The sequence below is a fragment of the Pelodiscus sinensis genome, chromosome 17 (genome assembly GCF_049634645.1).
Source record: "Pelodiscus sinensis isolate JC-2024 chromosome 17, ASM4963464v1, whole genome shotgun sequence".
NCBI lineage: Eukaryota > Metazoa > Chordata > Testudines > Trionychidae > Pelodiscus > Pelodiscus sinensis.
Genome location: NC_134727.1, coordinates 1,639,041 through 1,663,008, shown reverse-complemented (window position 1 = coordinate 1,663,008; position 23,968 = coordinate 1,639,041). Strand labels below are relative to the sequence as shown.

The following is a 23,968-nucleotide window of genomic DNA, read 5'->3' as shown; positions in this document are numbered from 1 at the left end:
CAGGGCAGGGGATGAGTCATTATGCAAGGGGGCTTTGAACCTGTCTGACCAGTTATCTCCCAGGGAGCGGAACAATGGGAAGAAGGGGAGTGGAGCCCTGGCTGGGGGCAGGGCTGGAAGGGAGTGAGCTGTCTGACCAGCTACGCCCAAGGGAGAGAAACAAAGGAAGGTGGAATGCCGCCCCTGGCTGGGGGGCAGGGTTGGAAGTGAATTAGTTTCTGTCTGGGAGCATGGAGGAGACAGCCTAGGGAAAGGGGCTGGAATTTAGAGGCCCAGTCTTCCCCATCTCAAGGGGGGCTGAGGCATCCTAGGCCTGCCCTGTAACCAGATTACATCTGTGCTGTGCTGTATACTGTAGAAGCAATAAACACCCTCTATTCTACTGGCTGGTGGAGTCTGTTTGTGCCATTACGGGGGTGCAGGAGACAGGAAAACCCCAATGCGCTGTCACAAATGTATCTTGTGCTCTCAGGCAGAGTGGATGAAGCACCCTGATTAAAATGCCATGGGGCAAAGAAAGGAAGAGGAGGGTTAAGGATTTCTGGGTGGGATGAGGGTTAGGAGAATTGCTGGGGAGAGACAGGCATAGGAGCAGAAGAGCAGAGCAGAAGGCTGAGCGGAATGAAGAAAGGGGAGGGGCAGGAGTAGGGATACAGTTGGAACCCACTGAGAGTTTCCAAGGATTGCCCATCCACTTTTTCGAGAGAATCTTCCCAGGAAATCTATAATGGCACTCAGTCCACACTTCCAGCTGTCTAGTTTATAGGCTGAGCATTATCCTGGATGTCCCATTTTTCTGTATCTCAGAAGTGGGAACCCTAGGTAGCAGGAAGGTAGGAAAGAGGAGGGTTCATATAGGTGGTAGAAGAGGAGCAGGGCGGGGGAAACATAGGCAGGAGCCAGGGAAGAAAAGTTGGGGTGGAGGGAGGGCAAGACAGGGACACAGTGGCAGGAGTAGAGGATGGATGATCAGGAGGTAGGGATACCAACAGACAGGTTATATGAGCAGGAGGTGAGGAGAAGGGGGGAGGATCAGAAGAGGACAGAGAGAGGCTTGAGTGGGGCTATAGGCAGAAGGGTCTATAAGTCTGGAATACACTCCCCTTCAGAACCTGGAAATGAACCCAACAAGTCTTGTTTTCTAGTAAACTGCTTAGAAACCTACTCAGCCTTCTACACTCCTCCTCTATTGATGCACATGGTAATGACCTGTTCTGTGGATCTAAAGATCCCAGCTGCACTGATGACCCTGTTAAGAATCAATATGGCGCATGAAACATTTGTATGTCAATGTTTAATAAATTACATTAAAAAGATCTATGTTAAAATAAAATTAAGGGCAAGTTATATAAATCTAAATTTAAATTAATGTACGCTCCTCATTTTCTGGGTGCCCAACTTGATACATTTAGGCTCTGATTTGCAAAAGTACTGAACATTAACTAGACTTGAAGTCAGTGGTAGCTCTGTTACAAACCCATAAAGTGCTATAAAAATGATCATGTACTCTGATGATATAGCCCTAAGCGTCTCCCAAATAAGATGATTATTTTGAAAGTTATGATTTTCATCTCTCTGAACCTCATCTCCCATTCACACATGGGGAAAACAACATTACCTTGCATCACAGGGCTGTTGTAAAATACATTGAGTCATGTTTGTAAAGAATTAATATGCTGCTTTGAGAAAGTCTAGAAATACCCAGGAGGAAATTAATAATTATGTATTCCGTGCAAGGTTTGGATGGGGTGACATAATGCATGGTCCCACCCATTTAATGTTGATGATCAAAAGTAATATTGAAGAGTTACCCATTCTGTAGATAAAACACATCTTGACTGAGTCAAAGCTTCTGAACAAAAATACATTATGCACAAGAGCATCGAAAGAAGGTTGCAAGAGAAAACCTATCTGTCAATAACCCTACCGTCATTGCAAATGACAACTTTATTTTGTCTACTATAAGCCTTGTCCCTTTGATCTCTTGGAACTAGATTCATTAAAGAACCTGGGTGTTGTGATGCAGTGTCACGGCACTTAGAAAATTGTTGTGACTCACAAAGCAAGATTTAGTCATGCAGACTCTCTATACAATGAATGGGAATGGATAGGTGCCCAATTCAATTCAACCCTATCAAAGGCTTTTTCTCACATCTATTAATAAGAGAATCCGAGCTTTCTTTTGAATCTGGACTGAATACAGCTTTCTAGTTCCCATCTTAAATTAGTTTGAAATCTGTCTACTATATCTTTTAGAGAGTCTGTGTGTCTTGCTGCCTGTCAGTGTGTCGATCCATCCATCCATCCATGAGTAGGTTTAAGTACTCCTAAATGGTAAGAGTTAGGGCAACCAAATTTGGTATGCAGCTTCCTCTTACCATAACTCAAAGCAAAGTCAGGGTTTGGTTGTGCCAGGACAATGAGATGAGTATATTATGCAATTGTTTCACATCAAACAGAAAGGGAGGGATGTGAGAGCACAGACAGTTATACACATGAATGACCACAGAGGGGCAGCAAGTGTCCCAGCCCTAGGGAGCAGCTGCTGGCTGGAGGCATGGCCCCCACATCCTGGTCTGGTCTGGGGAGCAGCTGTCAGTCACTATGTGACCCTCGCTATCCTGGGAATGTCCTGGGGGCCAGCCAGTGGGCAGGCTGCATGGCCCCCACCTCCCGGGTCAGCCCTTTGGAGAAGCTGGCAGGAATCCGGTGTCCCCCTCCTCCACCTCCTGACCCCAGGCCAGCCCTGGACCTGGGCAATTCCAGGTAAGTCTTCTAGTATTTAATAAATCCTGTTTGGTCTTTATTAATATAGCTCGTGATATGTGAAGTGGTGTACTCCACAGTGCCTTAGCCAGAATCCTTGTATGCTAACTTAGTAAATAAATTGATTTGTATAATTAATTAAAATCCAATTCAGCTTTGGAAATGACTTCTGCACAGAGATATTAATTTTTATTCCTTTTGAATATTGTGTTACACCCATGTGTGAGAAGCCTATGAAATTTTCCTTAGGCTAACCATTAAGTATTGTAAAGCTCCTATCTTGAACTAAAGCTTTGCCATTTTCATATCATCAATGGCTATTAAGATGTCTTCTTTTATGGTTGATTGTTCAAGCATAAGTATATCTAAAACAAAATATGTGGAGGATCATTTTGTTTATGTAAAATATACTGACTCTTAATAATGGATTATCTATGGTGTGTATTTTTGATAGGTTGAAAATGCATCATCTAGTTTTTTGGGATGAGTAACCATTTCTTCAGGACATTTCTAATGTTGAGTTGACTTAGTTAGTTTACGTTATCTTTAATTTTCATAACAATAGTTTGCTTTACCTTTTCTTATTTGTTTCAGGCTTTACTGTTATTTTTTGTACTAGAGATTTGCTTAAAAACATAAGAATGCCCATACTGGGTCACATCAAAGGTCCATGTAGCCCAGGATCCTATCTGCCAACAGTGGCCAATATCCAATCCCCAGATGGAGGGAACAAAACATGTAATCATCACATGATCCCTCTCCTGTCAGCCATTTTCAGACAGAGGCTAGGGACACCATTCCTACTCTTTCTGGCTAATAACAATTGATGGACCTAACCTCCATTAATCTATCTAGCTCTTTTTTGAACCCTGTTAAAATCCTAGTCTTCACAACATCCTCTGGCAAGGACTTCCATAGGTTGACTGTGCACTGAGTGAAGAAAAACTTCCTTTTGTTTGTTTTAAACCTGCTGCCTATTAATTTCATTTGATGATCCCTAGTTCTTATAATTATGGGAATAATTAAATAACTTTTCCTTATTCACTTTTTCCACACCAGTCCTGATTTTATAGACCTCTATCATATCTGCCCTTAGTCTCTTCTTTTCTAAGCTGAAAAGTCCCAGTCTTTTTAATCTTTCTCCATATGGGACCAGTTCCAACTGCTGATCATTTTTTGTTGCCCTTTTCAAAACCTTTTCCTATGCCAATATATCTTTTAGAGATGAGGTGACCACATCTGTTTCTCTGATTTCAATTATAATCTGTGTATTCATTTTGAATTTCAGAGGGACCTAGTAATAAAGCAACTTTTCATTGCTATTTTAAATAGGTCCTAGGTATACATATGTATGTATGAGAATGGTTTGACCATGTAATAGTGCTTATTTCAGTATACATAGTCAGGAAGATGGTGTTTGCAATCAAAATTAACAAGAATAAAAATCAATATTTACATAAAGGCTATATGGGTAAAAATGAGAAATATCATTCATATAAGACCTCAAATACATTTCAATTCCATTGTCCCTATCTTTGAAAAGTCAGTAGCCTAGATTTGTATCTTTGCTTTGCTTAGGACTCAATGTATGGATATAATTTCCTCATACATATTGGATAGCGTCTAACAGCCTATATTGCTTGTTAAAAAACTGTTTTCATTTGAGTGACAGTTAAATCTCCTTTAGGGATAATAAATCTACCATTAGTACCTATAATTTGATCTGATAGGATTACAAGCCTTGTGGATAAGGGGGAAGTGGTAGATGTGGTATACTTAGACTTTAGTAAAGCATTTAATGCAGTTTTGCATGACCTTCTTATAGATAAACTAGGGAAATACAACCTAAAAGGGGTTAGTATAAGGTGGGTGCATAACCATTATCAGAGAGTACTTATGAATGGTTCACAGTTATGCTGGAAGGGAATAACAAGTGGAGTTCCACAAGGATCAGTTTTGGGACACGTTCTGTTCAATAACTTCATCTGGTTTGAGCACCAATAGAGGAAAAACTAGTGATAAATATGTGAATGATTCTGTGAACAACCCTAGAGCTGACTTCCTCTCTCTGATTTTGACTAGGATATTTTTGCTTTGGGTGGTAGGCTATTTTTTCCCTGCTGTATATTCACTATATATTGTTCCTAACCTGCCTATAGTGGATTTTTAGTTTTTTATTATGGTCCTATTTGAAATGCTTCAGTATGTACTTCATACTAGGCAAGACTGAAAGCATCTGGGAGATTTTAGTTAGATAAAATAGAATTAATTGTATATGTTAAAAATCTTCTTTACATGTGACAAGTTTATTAAGAGTTTACTTATAAATATTTTAATCTGAAAATTACAAATACTTTGTATTTTGAAATTTAAATTACATTAAATATTAATTTTATATAAATTTACATCATTTAAAAATATGAATATATTTTAAATTTTACAAAATATGAGAATTTCCATTTTTCAGACAAATACTGAATATCTTTCTCTGCAAAAATTCTAAAGAAGCCAAAGGAAGTGAAGTCAATGGACAATTTGCCTGAATAAGGAGTACATGATCTGCCCACATTTCTTTGACTTATTCAGATCTTTGGGAAAATCATAAAACAAAGGGAAAATTGATCCTGAGTGACACACATAGCATGGCTTTCAACTTCTAATAGCCCAGAAGGAAATAATATCCCACTATTATAACACTGGAATTCCCCCAATTGCAGGTGCATTATAGCAATAGTCATAAAAACGTTATAATTTCTGAAGAGAGAAAATCAAATACAACATTTTTGTACTGAAAAGCTGGTGTTACTAATTACTTTATGCTTATTTATATTGTTCAAGCATTGGATTTGGTTGTCAAAATTTGTATCTTTTAAATATCTAGATTAATTTTTCAGACGTGATATTATTTTCCCCAAAATGTAGAGAATGGTTTCTTGTTTATTGAAGAATAAAAATGAATCCTACCTTTGTGGTTTTAGTTGCTGTCAAGAGTGTGGGTTATTAGGAGACTGGGAGAAATAGTCCAACCACAGAGTTTTTTTTCTGATGAGATATGCCTAATTTTTAAGCCAGAATACTATGGGGGCCAACAGATATATTTGAGATCTGGCCTACAAAAAGTGAATCTGTCCCTGGCCATGTATTTTTGTGTGGTCTTGTTGAACTTGCAGTTAATGAACACACGCTCCATCCTGCAAGAGACCACATGCTATGAGCTCCATTTCTATCTCCTTGGGCAGAGCCCATAGCTGAATAGATTAAAAAAAGTGAGGTTGTGTGACGAGCAATGTTCCATATTTTTATCAAAATAAATCTGCTATTCCAAGTTGGTTCACTTTCTAAAACACTAGTAAGTAGCACAGTAAATTTGTTCAGGGTTCTTTGTTGTTCAAGATTTGCTGATGCTGTCAACAGACATTTGGCAGCAATAACTGGACTGGCAGGGTTTTTTCATTTGCGTTTGTACAGCACAGAGCTGTGCATCCAGGCACCTCAACAACAAATGCAGAGAGTTCTATATCAAATTATAATTCAAACCCACTTTACTGTATCATATTTCTGCCAGTGATCTGACTGTTCTATCAAAACCCATGGAAGTTTGGTATGACTAAAATAATGGTCCTTAGAACATGTTACTTCAGAAATGCACATTTCAGTTGTCATATGTAAAAAACAGCTCACAGGAAGAGCAGGTTTAAGTGCTAGGCAGCCACAACAACTATGTTCTAAGATGCCTGAAAGATGACAATATCAGACTAATCCATGTGACAACAAAGTGAGAGAAACAACAGCTGTTGTTTAATGGAAAACATGGGTGTGTTTCCGAGGTCATTTGGGGTTGCCAGTCAGAAACAAGTGAGGCAAAAATTCCTGGAGATCATTAGTGCCTCCAATCACAAAACTACTTATTAAAAGTAAGGTCCCACACATCCTTATGCATCCAAATAACTGTCTGCATCGGACTGATAGAGTGGGGCCCACAGCATGGCACAGTATTAATGTCACTGTGATTTAAAATGTATATAAAATGTATATTAATGAAATGTGTTCTAAGCACCTAGACACAGAAAACAAAACAAAACCCTATTCAATTCAGGTAAGTACTTAAATAAGCATTTCAAATGTGTCCATCCTACACTTACTCCAACTAAATAATTTCTCTTCTGTTAAATCAAAGAATTCTTTATAATCCTGAAGCCATGTGATCTGTCAGTGATTCCAGTCATAATAAAAAAATTCAAGTGTATCCAAAGTAGGTCTTTAATTTGAATAATGCTTGTTGTTTGAAGTAAAAATGGCTAAAAACAAAGAAGGAAACATGTAGGTATGCAATTAAAGATTTCTTATTCAAATTATGCAAATTGCATAGCTTATTCCAAGTCTAGGTCAAAAGAACTTCTTTTGAAATTTGGTGCTGTGTAGACAGCGCCAAATTTCAAAATAAGGCACTATTCTGACAAATCCGTTAACCCTCCTGGGATAAAGGTTACAGGGATGCTGGAATAGTGTGCACGCTATTTTGGGAAATAGCAGTGGAATAAAGACGCGGTGTCCTGAAATAGCGCTGCAATCTAGATGTACCCTAAGACACATAACTTAAAATGGAATAAATTCCAGTCATAATAAAAATAGCCACAATTACATAAAAATTGCTAACATGCTAGTGTAGTCCCAGAAAAAAATAACAAAAGATTTCTGATTGTAATAAAAAAACTTTAGTGAGAAGGAACTGCTGTTTACTTACAATACACTGAATCTCCAAATTAGAACACGACACTTTTTAGATTTCCAATATCTTCTTAAGTTAGTGTGAAAATCCAGTCTTTTAGCAAAACAGGTACCGCCTATTACGGAATAGGATCTAGATGGACTATTTTCAAAAATAGTACATGCAATTACAGGTGAAAAAAGAGACCATTTTAAAATCAGTTGTTTTTCGACATCATTCCTGGGAGTTTCTTGAATTCTATCACATGGTGGCGCTGTGTCCTAACAAAATATTATCAGAGCAAATGAAACACGCAGCTCCTCCATGATGTGCGCTATTTGGAATCTGCTCAGAGCCAAAGCCTCACAGAAATACTGCGCAACCGATTGAGACAGAGCCCGGATTGACAGAAACGGGATATTTCAAGATTCTGCGTCCGTCCGCCATGGCCCGCCCGCGGCGAGAGGCGCTGGGCGCGGGGCAGCTGCTGCGCTGGGTTCTGCTCCAGGCGGCCTGGGCGGCGGGCGGCGGCCAGCTCCATTATTCCGTGCCGGAGGAAGCCGAGCCCGGCACGCTCGTGGGCCGCCTGGCCCAGGACGTGGGTCTGGAGGTGGCGGAGCTGGTGTCTCGGCGGTTGCGGGCGGTGGCCAAGGGCGGCAGAGACTGTTTCGAGGTAAATGCGCAGAGCGGCGCGTTGCTGGTGAAGTCGCGGCTGGACCGGGAAGAGCTGTGCGGGCCGAGCCCCCGGTGCGCCCTGGACCTGGAGGTGCTAGTGGACAAACCGCTGCGGCTGTTCCCCGTGGAGGTGGAGATACGGGACATCAACGACAACGCCCCGGTTTTCACCCCAGGCACGTACAATCTTTTTATTTTGGAATCCAGACTTCCTGGTTCCCATTTCCCGCTAGAGGGCGCGTCCGACGCAGATATTGGCACAAACTCGCTGCTCACCTACACACTGAGCCCCAATGAACATTTCATTGTGGAGGAGAAAGCCAGTGACGAGCACAGTAAGACCTTAGTTCTGACGTTAAAGAAAGCGCTAGACAGAGAGGAAAGCGATGCACATAAATTAATACTGACAGCCACCGACGGGGGCAAACCGGAGCTGACGGGCACAGCGCAGCTGGTGATCTCGGTGCTGGACGCCAATGACAACGCGCCGGTGTTTAACCAGCCCGTCTATAGGATCCAATTGTTAGAAAATGCGGCTAATGGGACTTTAGTCATTAAACTCAACGCCACGGACTTAGATGAGGGAATTAACAAAGACATTTCATACTCCTTCAGTAATCTCGTGGCTCCGAGTATTAGAAACGTATTTGGCATAGATGGAAATACAGGAGAGATTAGAGTTAAGGGACATTTGGATTTCGAAGAAAGGAAGTTATATGATATTAAAGTTGAAGCAACCGATAAAAGCGCCTTCCCCTTGTCCGGACACTGCAAAGTGCTGGTGGAAGTGCTGGACGTGAACGACCACGCCCCCGAGCTGGCGGTGACTTCCCTGTCGCTGCCGGTGCCGGAGGACGCCCCCCCGGGGACAGTGGTGGCTCTTCTGAGCGTCTCGGACCGGGACTCGGGAGACAACGGCAAAGTCAGCTGCTCCATCGGGCCGGGCCTGCCCTTCCGCCTCGTGTCCACCTTTAAGAATTACCACTCGCTGGTGGTGGCGGAGGCGCTGGATCGGGAGCGCGTGGCTGAATACGAGGTCGTGGTGCGGGCCAGGGACCAAGGGGCCCCGCCTCTGTGGGCCAGCAGGCGGCTGGTGGTGCCGCTGTCGGACGTGAACGACAACGCGCCCGCGTTCCCGCAGGCCGTGTACACGGTGTTCGTGCGGGAGAACAACCCGGCCGGGGCCCCTGTGCTGAGCGTGTCGGCCTGGGACCCGGACTTGGGGGCGAACGGGCGGGTGAGCTACTGGGCGGTGGAGAGGCGCGTGGGCGAGCGGCCCCTGTCCAGCTACATCTCGGTGCACTCGGAGAGCGGGCAGGTGTCCGCCCTGCAGCCCCTGGACTACGAGGAGCTGCAGGTGCTGCAGTTCGAGGTGAGCGCGAGGGACGCGGGGCTGCCGGCCTTGTGCGGGAACGTGAGCGTGCAGCTCTTCGTGCTGGATGCCAATGACAACGCGCCCGTGGTGTCCCCGCCTGGGTCCGGGCGCGGCGCGCTGGGGCCCGAGCTGGTGCCGCTGTCGGCCGGCGCCGGGCACGTGGTGGGCAAGGTGCGAGCGGTGGACGCGGATTCCGGCTACAACGCCTGGCTGCGCTACGAGCTGCAGGAGCCGCGGGCGGCGGGGCCTTTCCGCGTGGGTGTGTACAGCGGGGAGATCAGCACGGCGCGGGCCTTGGAGGAGGCGGACGGCCCCAGCCGGAGCCTGGTGATCGTGGTGCGGGACCACGGGGAGCCGGCGCTGTCCGCGACCGCCACCGTGAGCCTGTCGCTGTCGGAGCGTGCCCAGGCGGTGGCCTGGGAGTCGGGGCCGCCGCGTGCGGGGAGCGCAGGGCCGGCGGGCTCCATGAACGTGTCTCTGATGATCGCCATTTGCTCGGTGTCCGGGCTGTTCGTGCTGGTGATTGTCCTGTACGTCGGGCTGCGCTGCCCGGGGGCCCCGGAAGTGACGTGCGGGCCCGGGAAAGGCCCGGGGGTGAGCGCGAGCGAAGCGGGGAGTTGGTCCTATTCGCAGCGCCAGAGCCGGCTGGTGTGTGTCGGGGAAGGCACCGTCCGGAGCGACCTGATGGTTTTCAGCCCCGTCTGCCCTCAGTCTTCGGAGAAGGGCGAGCACGAGAAACTACAGGTGAGTGCGAGGTGACTGTCTGTGGAATGTTTCTAGCGCTGTGCGGGAGGTCGTGCGCTTTGATATCCGTGGGGAATTTCTTTGGTTTGTAGAATATCATGTTATTTACCGTCTCATGAATAAATCCTTCTTAAAGTTGTTTGTGTAAGGAACACGCTGAACAGGTGTGTAAGGGAAAACATACCGGGCCGGCTGTTTTCCTGTCTTCTAGTCTGTCATCCATTTGCTGTTTCAAAATGTGGATCACCTGGTAAAGTGCGCGAGCGACTGTTTGCATGCGCATAGTATGTGTGTTTGTATAACTCTAATAGTGAGTTGAAATACTAATGAAAGAAGTATTCAGCATGGAGCTCATTGCTCTGTGAGTTGTGACAGTAAAGATACGGACTTCTCCTTCTACTTCAGTTTTCAGAGGACATGCAGCCGATCTTATTTTTTGTGTGCTGTGTATTAGGAGATGTAAGTAAATGCTTTGCTTCTGTCGAGCTGTGTCTGCTTGGAAAGGTGTAATTTGGTGCGTTAGGTTTAGCATCCTGGCATGAAATTCCCGACAATGAACGTGGGAAAATGTGAAACAGAGGGAGAGAAACTTCTGGTTGAAGCGTGCAGGGGGCACTTTTACAGGGATATTGTAATGTAGAATTATTTATGTTGACTCTTTCAAGATTGGAATAACTGTAATTAAAATATATGCTGTAAGCAGAAGGATAAATCACGTGCAGTGTTTGGTCATGTGTGATGGCCGTCTCTCATTGGACCAATTAATAGTCTAATCACAATTGGGTGGAATTCTCCAGCAAGATCCCTGTAGCCTTAAAGTGTCCCTTGTCAGAAATACTGCGCTACTCTTTCTCGTGCCCTTAGTTATGGGTCAGGTGACATTTAAAGTATCCTCACTTGGCGTCTGAGTGAACTCCCTCTGAGATTCAGGAGGCAGGTCACGTCTCTCAGAGCTGTTCTTCCTGGCTCTTGGCAGACTTATCTCTACATCAGTTACATTTGGTCCCTGTTCTTTCATGGCTGCGGTTTTCTCCTTAGAGAGGATAAAAGACTAGAGGGAAAAGAGCAGAAGTTTCATGTACGGATGCCCAGTGAGAGCTGGCCCTGCAGCCGTCCTGACCGCACTCAGATGAACTGGGACAGATTGCATGCGGCGGAATCCCGTGGCATACCCACCTGGGCGTGCTGCGTTTCTTTTCCGCTCTTGGCATGTGTATTTAAGCTATTTAGAAAATGGGAAGTCGTTTCCTGGAGTGTACAGTGAATATAACAAGGGACACTGACTGCAATTGGATACATGGGCGGCTGGTGCCCTTACGTAAGAAAACATGGTGTTTGTGATTTCATATTCCCCGAGTTATTAAAGTTTAGCGAAGACCCAACACGTGTATGGCTGGATTTTGAATGGGGCTGTTGGTGACACTTTGGATTTATTTGGTTACGTCTCTGGATGAACCATCATTTGGCGAATGAAGAGTTATTGTAGCGCTGCTGGGTCTAGGATATTGGAGAGGACCAATTGATGTTGGTGTGAGAGAGACAAGCCTACACAGAGCTCTTCCTGAGTTTATCGGAGAGCTTGCTCCCTCACCGACATACATCGGGCCAACAGGTGATATTACCAATTCTCTCATCTTGTCTCACCAACCGGGTTTTAGCAGTGAGATTAAAATAAACGCAGAAGAAGGGATAAGCTTTTTAATGAATTGAAGCGTTCATGTGGCTTCCTCATTACTTCTAACGGTGATCATGGATGAGGAAGAGTCTATCGACCTTTCTGATCATACTGAGCAGGAAATATAAATTAACATGGGAAAACGAGGGCTGATATAAGGGAATTCCACGCGGCATGCTCTCGGGATGAGTTGCTTTATACATCCTAAACGGAAAACTCCAGTCATCTGAAGAATTGGACTGTTCCCACGAAACACATGATCCCATTGACACGTTTTGTTAGTCTATGAAGTGCTACCAGACCATCTGTTGTTTTTTCCTGTACAGACTAACTTGGCTACCCCCAGAAGTTGCTTTACAAGGTTTGTTTTAAAAGGTGTATTCTTTGTACGCTATATGTCTTCCCCAAGAAGGCAGAAAAACACAGACATGGCACATTTCAATGTTGGTTTCTATTGAAAATGAATTATGTACCTTTCTACTAAGGCAGGCAGTGAGCGGAGAGAGAAAATATCTTCAAACTCCGCCAGACTCTTTCATTTCAGCCTCTCATAGATGATCCCCCAGAGTTAAAATCCAATTCACACTTTACTTAGTTGTGAAACAAATAATGAAAATGACGGTCTGGAGACTGGTTGCTAAGTATCAGGATCAAATGACTCCATTGCCGGTGAAGCCTCGTTTACCTTCTTTCTCCCAGTCTTAGGGAAGGTAATGGAAATTTTACTTGACTAGTAAGAGAGAAATTTAACCCTTATTCACCGCTCACATATTAATTTTTCTCAGACACGCAGCCTAACTCCAATTCAGCCTAACTCCAATTCAGCAAGGTACTTAAATATTTGCCTAATTTTACACAAATTAATACATTCATCAGGTCAATCGGATCACTCTCTTGGAGCACAGCTACCTGATCAAACCCCAAAACCAACACATGAGACAGAGACAGAGGGAAAACCATTGCATACACACCTTCCACAACTGCACAGTTTGCACTGCACAGAAGTTCAATTAATTAAAAAAAAAACCCTTACCGGTAACTGGACAATTTCTCATGTAACAGAATAACGAGTAAAACAGAAAAATTCTGTGAGCGCTATGAAAGTTTTGCACATATCGAATGAGACACCGCAACAATAGATCGCCAGCGTACATGCAGTCATGCTCTAGCTGAGTATCCTTATCGTTCCACTAGGATTTATTTCATGTATTGAAATTATGAAGACTAGTCTACCTGGGCCAGAAACACACAATAATTAGCTACTAACATGACTATTTCAAGAGAATAAAAAAATCCCCAGTTTCACGGAGAAAATATTAAATTTTAAAGGAAATCGGCAATATCTGCATATACCGGACATTAATAAGAAAACTATTCCTGACGGTAGGAAAGCTACAACCACATTCAGACACATGGTGTCGCTGTTCACCAAAGAAACGTTGTAACTGGAATTAGAATCGAACTCCTCCCTGCAGCGACGGAAAATTACAGCCAGTCACAGTCTGGGATCTGGCTGGAATCCTGTCCGCGGATGTTACAGGCTCCCCCATCTGTTTCTACATATACGGAAAGAGATCGCTTACCGCAAGGTGCCCGGGTCCGCCATGGCCTTTGTGCGGCGAGAGGCGCTGGGCGCGGGGCAGCTGCTGCTCTGGGTTCTGCTCCTGGAGGCCTGGGCGGCGGGCGGCGGCCAGCTCCATTATTCCGTGCCGGAGGAAGCCGAGCCCGGCACGCTCGTGGGCCGCCTGGCCCAGGACGTGGGTCTGGAGGTGGCGGAGCTGGTGTCTCGGCGGTTGCGGGCGGTGGCCAAGGGCGGCAGAGACTGTTTCGAGGTAAATGCGCAGAGCGGCGCGTTGCTGGTGAAGTCGCGGCTGGACCGGGAAGAGCTGTGCGGGCCGAGCCCCCGGTGCGCCCTGGACCTGGAGGTGCTAGTGGACAAACCGCTGCGGCTGTTCCCCGTGGAGGTGGAGATACGGGACATCAATGACAATGCGCCTTCTTTTCCTTTAGCTGAAAAAAATCTATTCATTTTAGAATCCAGACTGCCGGGCTCGCGGTTCCCGCTAGAGGGCGCGTCTGACGCAGATATTGGCACAAACTCGCTGCTCAGCTACACACTGAGCCCCAATGAACATTTCAGCCTAGACTTGCAGAAGAATAATGAGCAAAGAAAATCTTTAGTCCTTGTATTAACGAAACCGCTGGACAGGGAGGAAACCTCCGAGCACCGTTTACTGCTCACGGCCACCGACGGGGGCCAACCGGAGCTGACGGGCACAGCGCAGCTGGTGATCTCGGTGCTGGACGCCAATGACAACGCGCCGGTGTTTAACCAGCCCGTCTACGAAGTGCGTTTGTTAGAAAACGCAGCCAATGGGACATTAGTGATCAAACTGAACGCCACGGATTTAGATGAGGGAATCAATCAAGACATTTCGTATTCATTTAGGAACCCGTTGAGTCCCCATGTTAGGAACATGTTTAGCGTAGATCCAGACACGGGTGAAGTCAGACTCACAGGAGAATTGGACTTTGAAACCGTCAGTTTCTATGAAATTCAAATCGATGCGACAGATAAAAGTGCTTTCCCCTTGACTGGTCATTGCACCCTGGTGCTGGAAGTGCTGGACGTGAACGACCACGCCCCCGAGCTGGCGGTGACTTCCCTGTCGCTGCCGGTGCCGGAGGACGCCCCCCCGGGGACAGTGGTGGCTCTCCTGAGCGTCTCGGACCGGGACTCGGGAGACAACGGCAAAGTCAGCTGCTCCATCGGGCCGGGCCTGCCCTTCCGCCTCGTGTCCACCTTTAAGAATTACCACTCGCTGGTGGTGGCGGAGGCGCTGGATCGGGAGCGCGTGGCTGAATACGAGGTCGTGGTGCGGGCCAGGGACCAAGGGGCCCCGCCTCTGTGGGCCAGCAGGCGGCTGGTGGTGCCGCTGTCGGACGTGAACGACAACGCGCCCGCGTTCCCGCAGGCCGTGTACACGGTGTTCGTGCGGGAGAACAACCCGGCCGGGGCCCCTGTGCTGAGCGTGTCGGCCTGGGACCCGGACTTGGGGGCGAACGGGCGGGTGAGCTACTGGGCGGTGGAGAGGCGCGTGGGCGAGCGGCCCCTGTCCAGCTACATCTCGGTGCACTCGGAGAGCGGGCAGGTGTCCGCCCTGCAGCCCCTGGACTACGAGGAGCTGCAGGTGCTGCAGTTCGAGGTGAGCGCGAGGGACGCGGGGCTGCCGGCCTTGTGCGGGAACGTGAGCGTGCAGCTCTTCGTGCTGGATGCCAATGACAACGCGCCCGTGGTGTCCCCGCCTGGGTCCGGGCGCGGCGCGCTGGGGCCCGAGCTGGTGCCGCTGTCGGCCGGCGCCGGGCACGTGGTGGGCAAGGTGCGAGCGGTGGACGCGGATTCCGGCTACAACGCCTGGCTGCGCTACGAGCTGCAGGAGCCGCGGGCGGCGGGGCCTTTCCGCGTGGGTGTGTACAGCGGGGAGATCAGCACGGCGCGGGCCTTGGAGGAGGCGGACGGCCCCAGCCGGAGCCTGGTGATCGTGGTGCGGGACCACGGGGAGCCGGCGCTGTCCGCGACCGCCACCGTGAGCCTGTCGCTGTCGGAGCGTGCCCAGGCGGTGGCCTGGGAGTCGGGGCCGCCGCGTGCGGGGAGCGCAGGGCCGGCGGGCTCCATGAACGTGTCTCTGATGATCGCCATTTGCTCGGTGTCCGGGCTGTTCGTGCTGGTGATTGTCCTGTACGTCGGGCTGCGCTGCCCGGGGGCCCCGGAAGTGACGTGCGGGCCCGGGAAAGGCCCGGGGGCGAGCGCGAGCGAAGCGGGGAGTTGGTCCTATTCGCAGCGCCAGAGCCGGCTGGTGTGTGTCGGGGAAGGCACCGTCCGGAGCGACCTGATGGTTTTCAGCCCCGTCTGCCCGAGCTCCGCGGAGAATGTGGCCACACGGAAGCAGCAGGAGATGGCGCCGAATCTCTGTGGAACGGTGAGTGACCATGTGTATCTCTTTGTCGGATAAATTCTCGTGCTCTCCGCTTGGAGGGTATTTAATAGTCTTCGGAAGGTTCTTTTTTTTTTATACAAAAGCTTGATTAAAATTAAGGGAATGTCGTGTGCACTTGTTCGCCTCCCTGGTGGCACAAGGGAGTGTTGTTCTGAGTGAATAGTGAATCTCCCCTCCGATTTAGTTTGAATTAGTGTAAAAACTTGTAGTTGCGATAAAAACGGTCCTTTTACAAGACCTCAAATGCATTCTGGATTCGGTGCTCAGCTCTTTCCTATGTGGTTTCCCGCCCGAAAGGCAGAATGCTACATGGGGATTGTTCTTCCTCTGTGAACTCCCATTGATTTACATAGAACCAGGTGTCCACAGTTTAGACCAGCATCGGGCTTCTCTTCGTTTGCCCATCTCGCAGTCAGCAGTTCTCAGTGCCTAGCCAAATTCTGCGCAGCAGTGATGGCTATTCTCTGGCTTACTCTTTCAGCGATGACCTTCCTGCGCTCAGTGCCTTTTAGAGTCTAAGCCATTCACAATAAATTAGCAAACGTAGGTGTAAATCAACGCAATAGCAAGACTCCGGTGAATTGCGTCTTGGGCTTTCTAAAAAACTATGTCTCCGCGCGTTTGTGATATTGCTCTTGCCACTGGAAGATGAGCGAGCCAGCCGGAACTGTTCGCCGAAGGTAACTCGGAGAAGTCAAGTTTTCTTAGCACGAGTCTTACCCTCAGGGGCACCTTTCCTCTCTTTGGTTCCCTTGTGGTAGCTGTGTTGTCCTGCTGTTGCTATATCACTTTTCTCTCTTACCTACGATGTGATATATTTCCGCTACAATCAACTGCAGGAATAGTTTTTCTATTATATTTTTCTATTATATTTCATCATCATCCTCCTTCAGGCCATATAGGACAGCAACAAATGTCCTCCACTTCTGTCTGTCTCTGGCCAGCCTCTCAATAGTGCCCCAAGTGTAATTCATGCTCTTCATTTCTACTTCAGCACTCGGCGCCATGTTGTCTTGGGCCCTCTTCATTTCCACTTCCCTTCAGGGGTCCAGTGCACATCAATATTTGTGATGGAGCTTCCATCTTTCCTGAGCACAATGCCCAATCCAGCTCCAGCACCTTTTCATAGTGATGGTAGCCATGTCATCTTGTTTGCATTGGGCAAGCCAGTCCTGATTTGAAATTAGTCTTGGCCAAAAAATACAGAGGATCCTCCGAAGACTTTTGGTGTGAAAAGTCTATTATATTTGTTGCTTAATTATAGTTCCAGAGTCATTTATTTCTCTTAAAGCATGTAAGATTTCAGTGGAGCACAGTGAACACAATCATATAATTATATTGCCCTACGTTCAAGTTTCTGAAATAACTCTGCTCACAGGAATAAAAGTACTAATGTATATTAGTGCCTTCTGTTGGCACTACAAAATATTCAATAGAATCATAGGGATGCTACTTATAGGTCTTAGATGTTTGATTAATAACAGATAATGGCTCTCTGTCATCTTCCCACTGTTTGTTCCATCAGGTGTGATCTAGATTATCATTTAATTGAATATTCTATTATCCTCCCATGGCAATAAACAGTAAGTAACTTTCTGAAGAGGAGCATGTTCTTTTAAAGAACAGGTATCCCCGTTATTTACTGTATTTAAAAAATATTTCAGAGGAATTAAGAGAGCAGGTTGTTTTTATTATTTCCACTGGTGTACATCCATGGACCTGAGCTATTTCAGCTGTCGGGTTAGAGATTTTACTTCCTGTGTGAGGTTGGGTTAGGGAAAATGGCCTAAATCGATGATCTTAGTTCTTTAGAAATTGTATCAGTATATGCTGGTAAGAATAATTAATGTTGATATAACCTCACCCCCAGCAAAATCTAGGGACATTTTACTAACAAATATTACAGAACTGAAAGTTGAATGACATACAAATTAAATTAATGTAGAGCAAGACCACAGGAAGACTGTCAGATGGGATCAGACCAAAGGGCCATCTGGTCCAGCATCCTGCTTCTGACAGTAGCCAGTAACAGATGCTTTAGAGGAAGGACTGTGAAGCCCACAACATCCAGAGGTGGGTTTTTCTGCCTCACCTTTAGGTCTCATTGAGATATCTGAATAATTAGAGATTGATTTAAACCCTGAAGCAAATGGATTAATAGCTCTTCCAGACACCTTGTAACATTAATTATGATAATTCTGGCTATTCTTAATAGCAATATAAATATCCAGTTTCATTATGAATCTTGTAAGTTCTTGGTCTCAAGGATTTTCTGTGACAACAGGTTCCCAGTCTAATGGCACATTGTTTGCAAAATCATTTCCTTGCATTAGTTTTGAATTTCCTACCCTTCAATTGAATATGATGTCCTCTTGCTCTTGTACTATGAGAAAGCAAGAACTCAGGCTCCTTTTTTTAGACCACTTATTTTATATACTTTTTCATCTCCTTTCTTAGACAAGCAATCCCAGTCTTTTCTGTCTTTCTGAGCATAAGACCTTTTCTGGGCCCTGGACCAGCGTCCTCACTGTTCTCTGAACTTTTTCACTTGTGCAATATATTGTTTTGAGGTCAAGTGGCTAGTGCAACATACAGTATCCAGCTGAGGTCACACCACTGATTTACATAAAGATGTAGAGTATTTCCCCATATTATTCTCTTTCCCATTCTTGATTCAGACTAACATCTTGTTGACTTTTTGACAGCAGCTGAACTCTGAACACAGGTTTTAGTTACGCTGTCTACAGTAGCACTTAACTCCTTGTCTTGGGCTGACACAGTTCATTTAGAACTTGATAAGATCCCTTCCAATATGCTTTACTTTGCATTTCTTTACATTCAATTTAATTTTCCATCTTGTTGTCCACTCCTCTAGCTTCCTGAGATCTCTCCGAAGTGCCTAATTATCTTCTCTGCTCCCAACTAACATAAATAAGTTTGTGTCATCTACAGATTTTGATACCTGAATTGCTTTCATTTTCTTCCAGGTCGTTAAATATTAAACAAGGGACTCAGAGAATCTTAGAATCACAGAACACTAGAACTGGAAGGGACCTCAAGAGGTCATCGAGTCCAGTCCCCTGCCCTCCCGATAGGATCAAACACCATCTAGATCGGAGTGGGCAACATACAGCATGCGTTCCATAAGTGGCACACAAGATGTTTGTTGGTGGCATGCACAATGAATGGGTTCTCTCTTGCCTCCCCCGCAACAGGGAGCCATGCTGGTGATCCATCGTTGTGCGCCCTGAAAGATTGGAGCCAGTGCTGGCTTCCTGTGGGTTGGGGGAGAGGCATCGAGGCTCCATGCTGGATTCGGCTTGCGGGGAAGTGCACGTGCTGCTCCTTCCCTCCCTACAGGAAAAGCCGGAGCACAGCCCATGGCAGGACACCAAGTGGGGCATGAGGTGGAGAGAGCCCGTCCCTCCTCCCAGGAAAGTGGCGTGGCCCAGGGCAGGAAGATTAAATCTTGACATATCACTTTGGAAAGGTTGCTGACCCCTGATCTAGATCATCCCTGATAGATGTCTGTCTAACCAGCTCTTAAATATCTCCAATGATGGAGATTCCATGATCTTCCTAGGCAATTTATTCCAGTGTTTAACCCTCCTGACAGTTAGGAAGCTTTTCCGAATGCCCAACCTGTGACGTAATGGGGGTACTTGCTGGGCTGTGGTGACCCCTGCTGTCTGGAGCAAGACCCAGCAGGGAAAACCTCACTATGCAAAGGTAATGCCAAACTTGTTGAACCAGACACCCCCCATGGAGAGGAACAAAGGAAGGTGGAATGCTGCCCTGGCTGGGGGGCAGGGCTGGAAGAGAGTTAGTTAGTTCCTGGCTGGAAGGCAGGGAAGAAGGAGCGGGGGAGGGAGCTGGGACTCCCCTGTCTCAAGGGGGGCACTGAGGCCTCTTAGCCCCAGTTCCTGTAACCAGATTACATCTGTGCTGCGCTGTGCTGGAGGAACAATAAACAACCTCCATTCTACTGGCTGGTGAAGTCTGTTCATGCCATTTCGGGGGTGCAGGAGATGGGAAAATCCCGACGCGTTGTCACACAACCTAAACTGCCCTCGCTGCAAATTAAGCTTCTTTCCAATTAAGCTTCTTGTCCTATCCTCAGAGGTTAAGGAGAACATTTTTCTCCCTCCTCCTTGTAACACCCACTTAGGAACTTGAACCTTGCTATCGTGCCCCCCTCAGTCTTCTCTCTTCCTTTAGTCTTCCCTCATAGGTCATGTTCTCTAGACCTTTAATCATTTTTGTTGCTCTTCTCTGGACCCTCTCCAATTTCTCCACATCTTTCTTGAAATGTGGTGCCTAGAACTGGACACAATATTCCAATTGAAGTCTAGTTCAGAGCCTTTAGAAACCCATGTTAACTTTTCCCATGATGCAACTTGATCACTTACTTCAGCCTTTGCTTTCTGTCTATCTTATACATGGAGATGTTACACAAAATAATTAAACATCCTGAGCTTTGATTACTTGGGGAAAAACAGGAAACTTCAACTAATACAAAATTGCTACACTTGATTATTAAGAGACACGTCTAGCACAGACCCTACTACACCCCTACTCTTTTGTGGTAGTTAGTGAACAGGTCGCTCCTGAATTCAATTGAAAATACTGGTTCTAATCCACCAGGTCCCAAATGGCCCCAGAGTACCTCAGAGATTGTCCGGCCCTTTCTCCTGCTATGATGCCACGCCAGCTGAGATCAAAGGAGACTCTTGACTCAACAGTGTCCTGGTTTCAGTGGGAGACAGCTGCAAGCAGGGCATTTTGACCAAGGGGTCTGTATCTTTCATTAGACCTACCATGGCATGAATATATGAGCTACAAATTCAATACGCGAGTTCGTAGTTGAGATGTCAGGAAGATATTTTCTACTTCCAGTAAAGCTTATTATATTTTATGTTTCAAGCCACTAACAATTTGCCTTTATAAAAAGGAGGGAATATGATTATTAGCAACCATGATTGGGTAAATGTGTGTGTCTTTTGCCAATGCATGGGAGGAGGTGAGGGATAATACATTCATAGTGTCACTGGTAATTTGGAAAAGGAATTTCACTCTTACAAATTCAAATACAGAGACAATATTTACCAAATTTGCAAACTATTCACTGTACATAAAACTAGGAGAAAATGGAAGACGTTTTTTGAAGTAACAGGCTAAGGATAAAAAGAACTACTGCAACAGAGGGGGCGCTATAGTATATGGGTTAGTAAAATTGGTTCTGGACTTCCAACACTCCTGACACCTGAAGAAGTGGGCTGTGCCCACGAAAGCTCATGACAATTGGTAGTCTTTTACGCTTTTAAAATCTAAAAACCATTTCTGGATAAGGAAAAACGGTTGTTAGATTGAGAAACAGGGAGGGGGGATTGGCAGTTGTACTTACACGTTCAGTCACAAGGTGTCACTATCGGCTAGCGAGACGTTTCGGAAAGAAAGAAACACACAGCTCCTCCCCCCCCCGAACCCTGCCAACCCTGCCTGGCAGCGCGTCAGGAGGCTCCCGGATGTGCCTGAAGTGGGTGAATTAAACGGCGTCCCAAGGTCCCGGATCCTCCTTATGCAGCGGATTGTGCTCTTCCTTCAGTAAAAGGATTCACGCACCGGCCTCGCCCCAAGTCCGCCATGGTCCTGCGGCGAGAGGCGCTGGGCGCAGGGCAGCTGCTGCGCTGGGTTCTGCTCCAGGCGGCCTGGGCGGCGGGCGGCGGCCAGCTCCATTATTCCGTGCCGGAGGAAGCCGAGCCCGGCACGCTCGTGGGCCGCCTGGCCCAGGACGTGGGTCTGGAGGTGGCGGAGCTGGTGTCTCGGCGGTTGCGGGCGGTGGCCAAGGGCGGCAGAGACTGTTTCGAGGTAAATGCGCAGAGCGGCGCGTTGCTGGTGAAGTCGCGGCTGGACCGGGAAGAGCTGTGCGGGCCGAGCCCCCGGTGCGCCCTGGACCTGGAGGTGCTAGTGGACAAACCGCTGCGGCTGTTCCCCGTGGAGGTGGAGATACGGGACATCAATGACAACGCCCCGGCGTTCGCGGTGAATGAAAAGATTCTGAGTATTGCGGAATCGAGACCTCCCGACTCGCGGTTCCCGCTAGAGGGCGCGTCCGATGCAGATATTGGCACAAACTCGCTGCTCAGCTACACACTGAGCCCCAATGAACACTTCACACTCAATGTTAAATCAAGTGATGAAAACAAGAAATCGCTAGAGCTGGTGCTAAAGAAACCGCTGGACAGGGAACAAACTCCCGAGCACCGTTTACTGCTCACGGCCACCGACGGGGGCCAACCGGAGCTGACGGGCACAGCGCAGCTGGTGATATCGGTGCTGGACGCCAATGACAACGCGCCGGTGTTTAACCAGTCGATCTATAAGATTCGGATGTTTGAAAACGCGGCCAATGGAACCTTACTCATTAAACTCAACGCCACGGATCTGGATGAAGGAAGTAATAAGGATGTTTCATATTTTTTAACCAGCGTTGTTCCTGCCACTGGAAGAGATGTGTTAAGTCTAGATCCAAATACGGGAGAGGTCAGAGTCAAAGGCCTTTTGGATTTCGAAAAAAACAATGCGTATGACATTCAAGTTGAAGCCAAAGATAAAGGTCATTTCCCATTGTCAGGGTATTGCAGCATTCAGTTGCAAGTTGTAGACGTGAACGACCACGCCCCCGAGCTGGCGGTGACTTCCCTGTCGCTGCCGGTGCCGGAGGACGCCCCCCCGGGGACAGTGGTGGCTCTCCTGAGCGTCTCGGACCGGGACTCGGGAGACAACGGCAAAGTCAGCTGCTCCATCGGGCCGGGCCTGCCCTTCCGCCTCGTGTCCACCTTTAAGAATTACCACTCGCTGGTGGTGGCGGAGGCGCTGGATCGGGAGCGCGTGGCTGAATACGAGGTCGTGGTGCGGGCCAGGGACCAAGGGGCCCCGCCTCTGTGGGCCAGCAGGCGGCTGGTGGTGCCGCTGTCGGACGTGAACGACAACGCGCCCGCGTTCCCGCAGGCCGTGTACACGGTGTTCGTGCGGGAGAACAACCCGGCCGGGGCCCCTGTGCTGAGCGTGTCGGCCTGGGACCCGGACTTGGGGGCGAACGGGCGGGTGAGCTACTGGGCGGTGGAGAGGCGCGTGGGCGAGCGGCCCCTGTCCAGCTACATCTCGGTGCACTCGGAGAGCGGGCAGGTGTCCGCCCTGCAGCCCCTGGACTACGAGGAGCTGCAGGTGCTGCAGTTCGAGGTGAGCGCGAGGGACGCGGGGCTGCCGGCCTTGTGCGGGAACGTGAGCGTGCAGCTCTTCGTGCTGGATGCCAATGACAACGCGCCCGTGGTGTCCCCGCCTGGGTCCGAGCGCGGCGCGTTGGGGCCCGAGCTGGTGCCGCTGTCGGCCGGCGCCGGGCACGTGGTGGGCAAGGTGCGAGCGGTGGACGCGGATTCCGGCTACAACGCCTGGCTGCGCTACGAGCTGCAGGAGCCGCGGGCGGCGGGGCCTTTCCGCGTGGGTGTGTACAGCGGGGAGATCAGCACGGCGCGGGCCTTGGAGGAGGCGGACGGCCCCAGCCGGAGCCTGGTGATCGTGGTGCGGGACCACGGGGAGCCGGCGCTGTCCGCGACCGCCACCGTGAGCCTGTCGCTGGTGGAGCGTGCCCAGGCGGTGGCCTGGGAGTCGGGGCCGCCGCGTGCGGGGAGCGCAGGGCCGGCGGGCGCCATGAACGTGTCTCTGATGATCGCCATTTGCTCGGTGTCCGGGCTGTTCGTGCTGGTGATTGTCCTGTACGTCGGGCTGCGCTGCCCGGGGGCCCCGGAAGTGACGTGCGGGCCCGGGAAAGGCCCGGGGGCGAGCGCGAGCGAAGCGGGGAGTTGGTCCTATTCGCAACGCCAGAGCCGGCTGGTGTGTGTCGGGGAAGGCACCGTCCGGAGCGACCTGATGGTTTTCAGCCCCGTCTGCCCGAGCGGCGCGGAGAAAGAGAAGAAGCAACAGGAGATGGCGCCCAGTCAATGCTGCACGGTTCGTTAAATGTTATT

General features: G+C 48.1%; 1 protein-coding gene across 8 annotated transcripts in view; it reads left to right on the top strand.

Moving 5' to 3' along the window:
- LOC102444260 (protocadherin alpha-C2) overlaps positions 1-23,968 on the top strand; it is a 175,606-nt gene that overhangs the window by 41,955 nt on the left and 109,683 nt on the right. The window contains exon 1 of one of the 8 annotated variants that reach the window (XM_075900040.1): positions 7,142-10,268. The exons of 5 other annotated variants lie outside the window; for them this stretch is intronic. In XM_075900040.1, coding sequence (XP_075756155.1) covers positions 7,920-10,268 — 2,349 coding nt within the window. In that variant the 5' untranslated portion in view covers positions 7,142-7,919. Of the gene's footprint in view, positions 1-7,141; positions 10,269-10,326; positions 15,924-17,972; positions 23,952-23,968 lie in introns of those variants that run through there. 2 more of the 8 variants (XM_075900039.1, XM_006135097.4) reach the window with 2 other exon arrangements.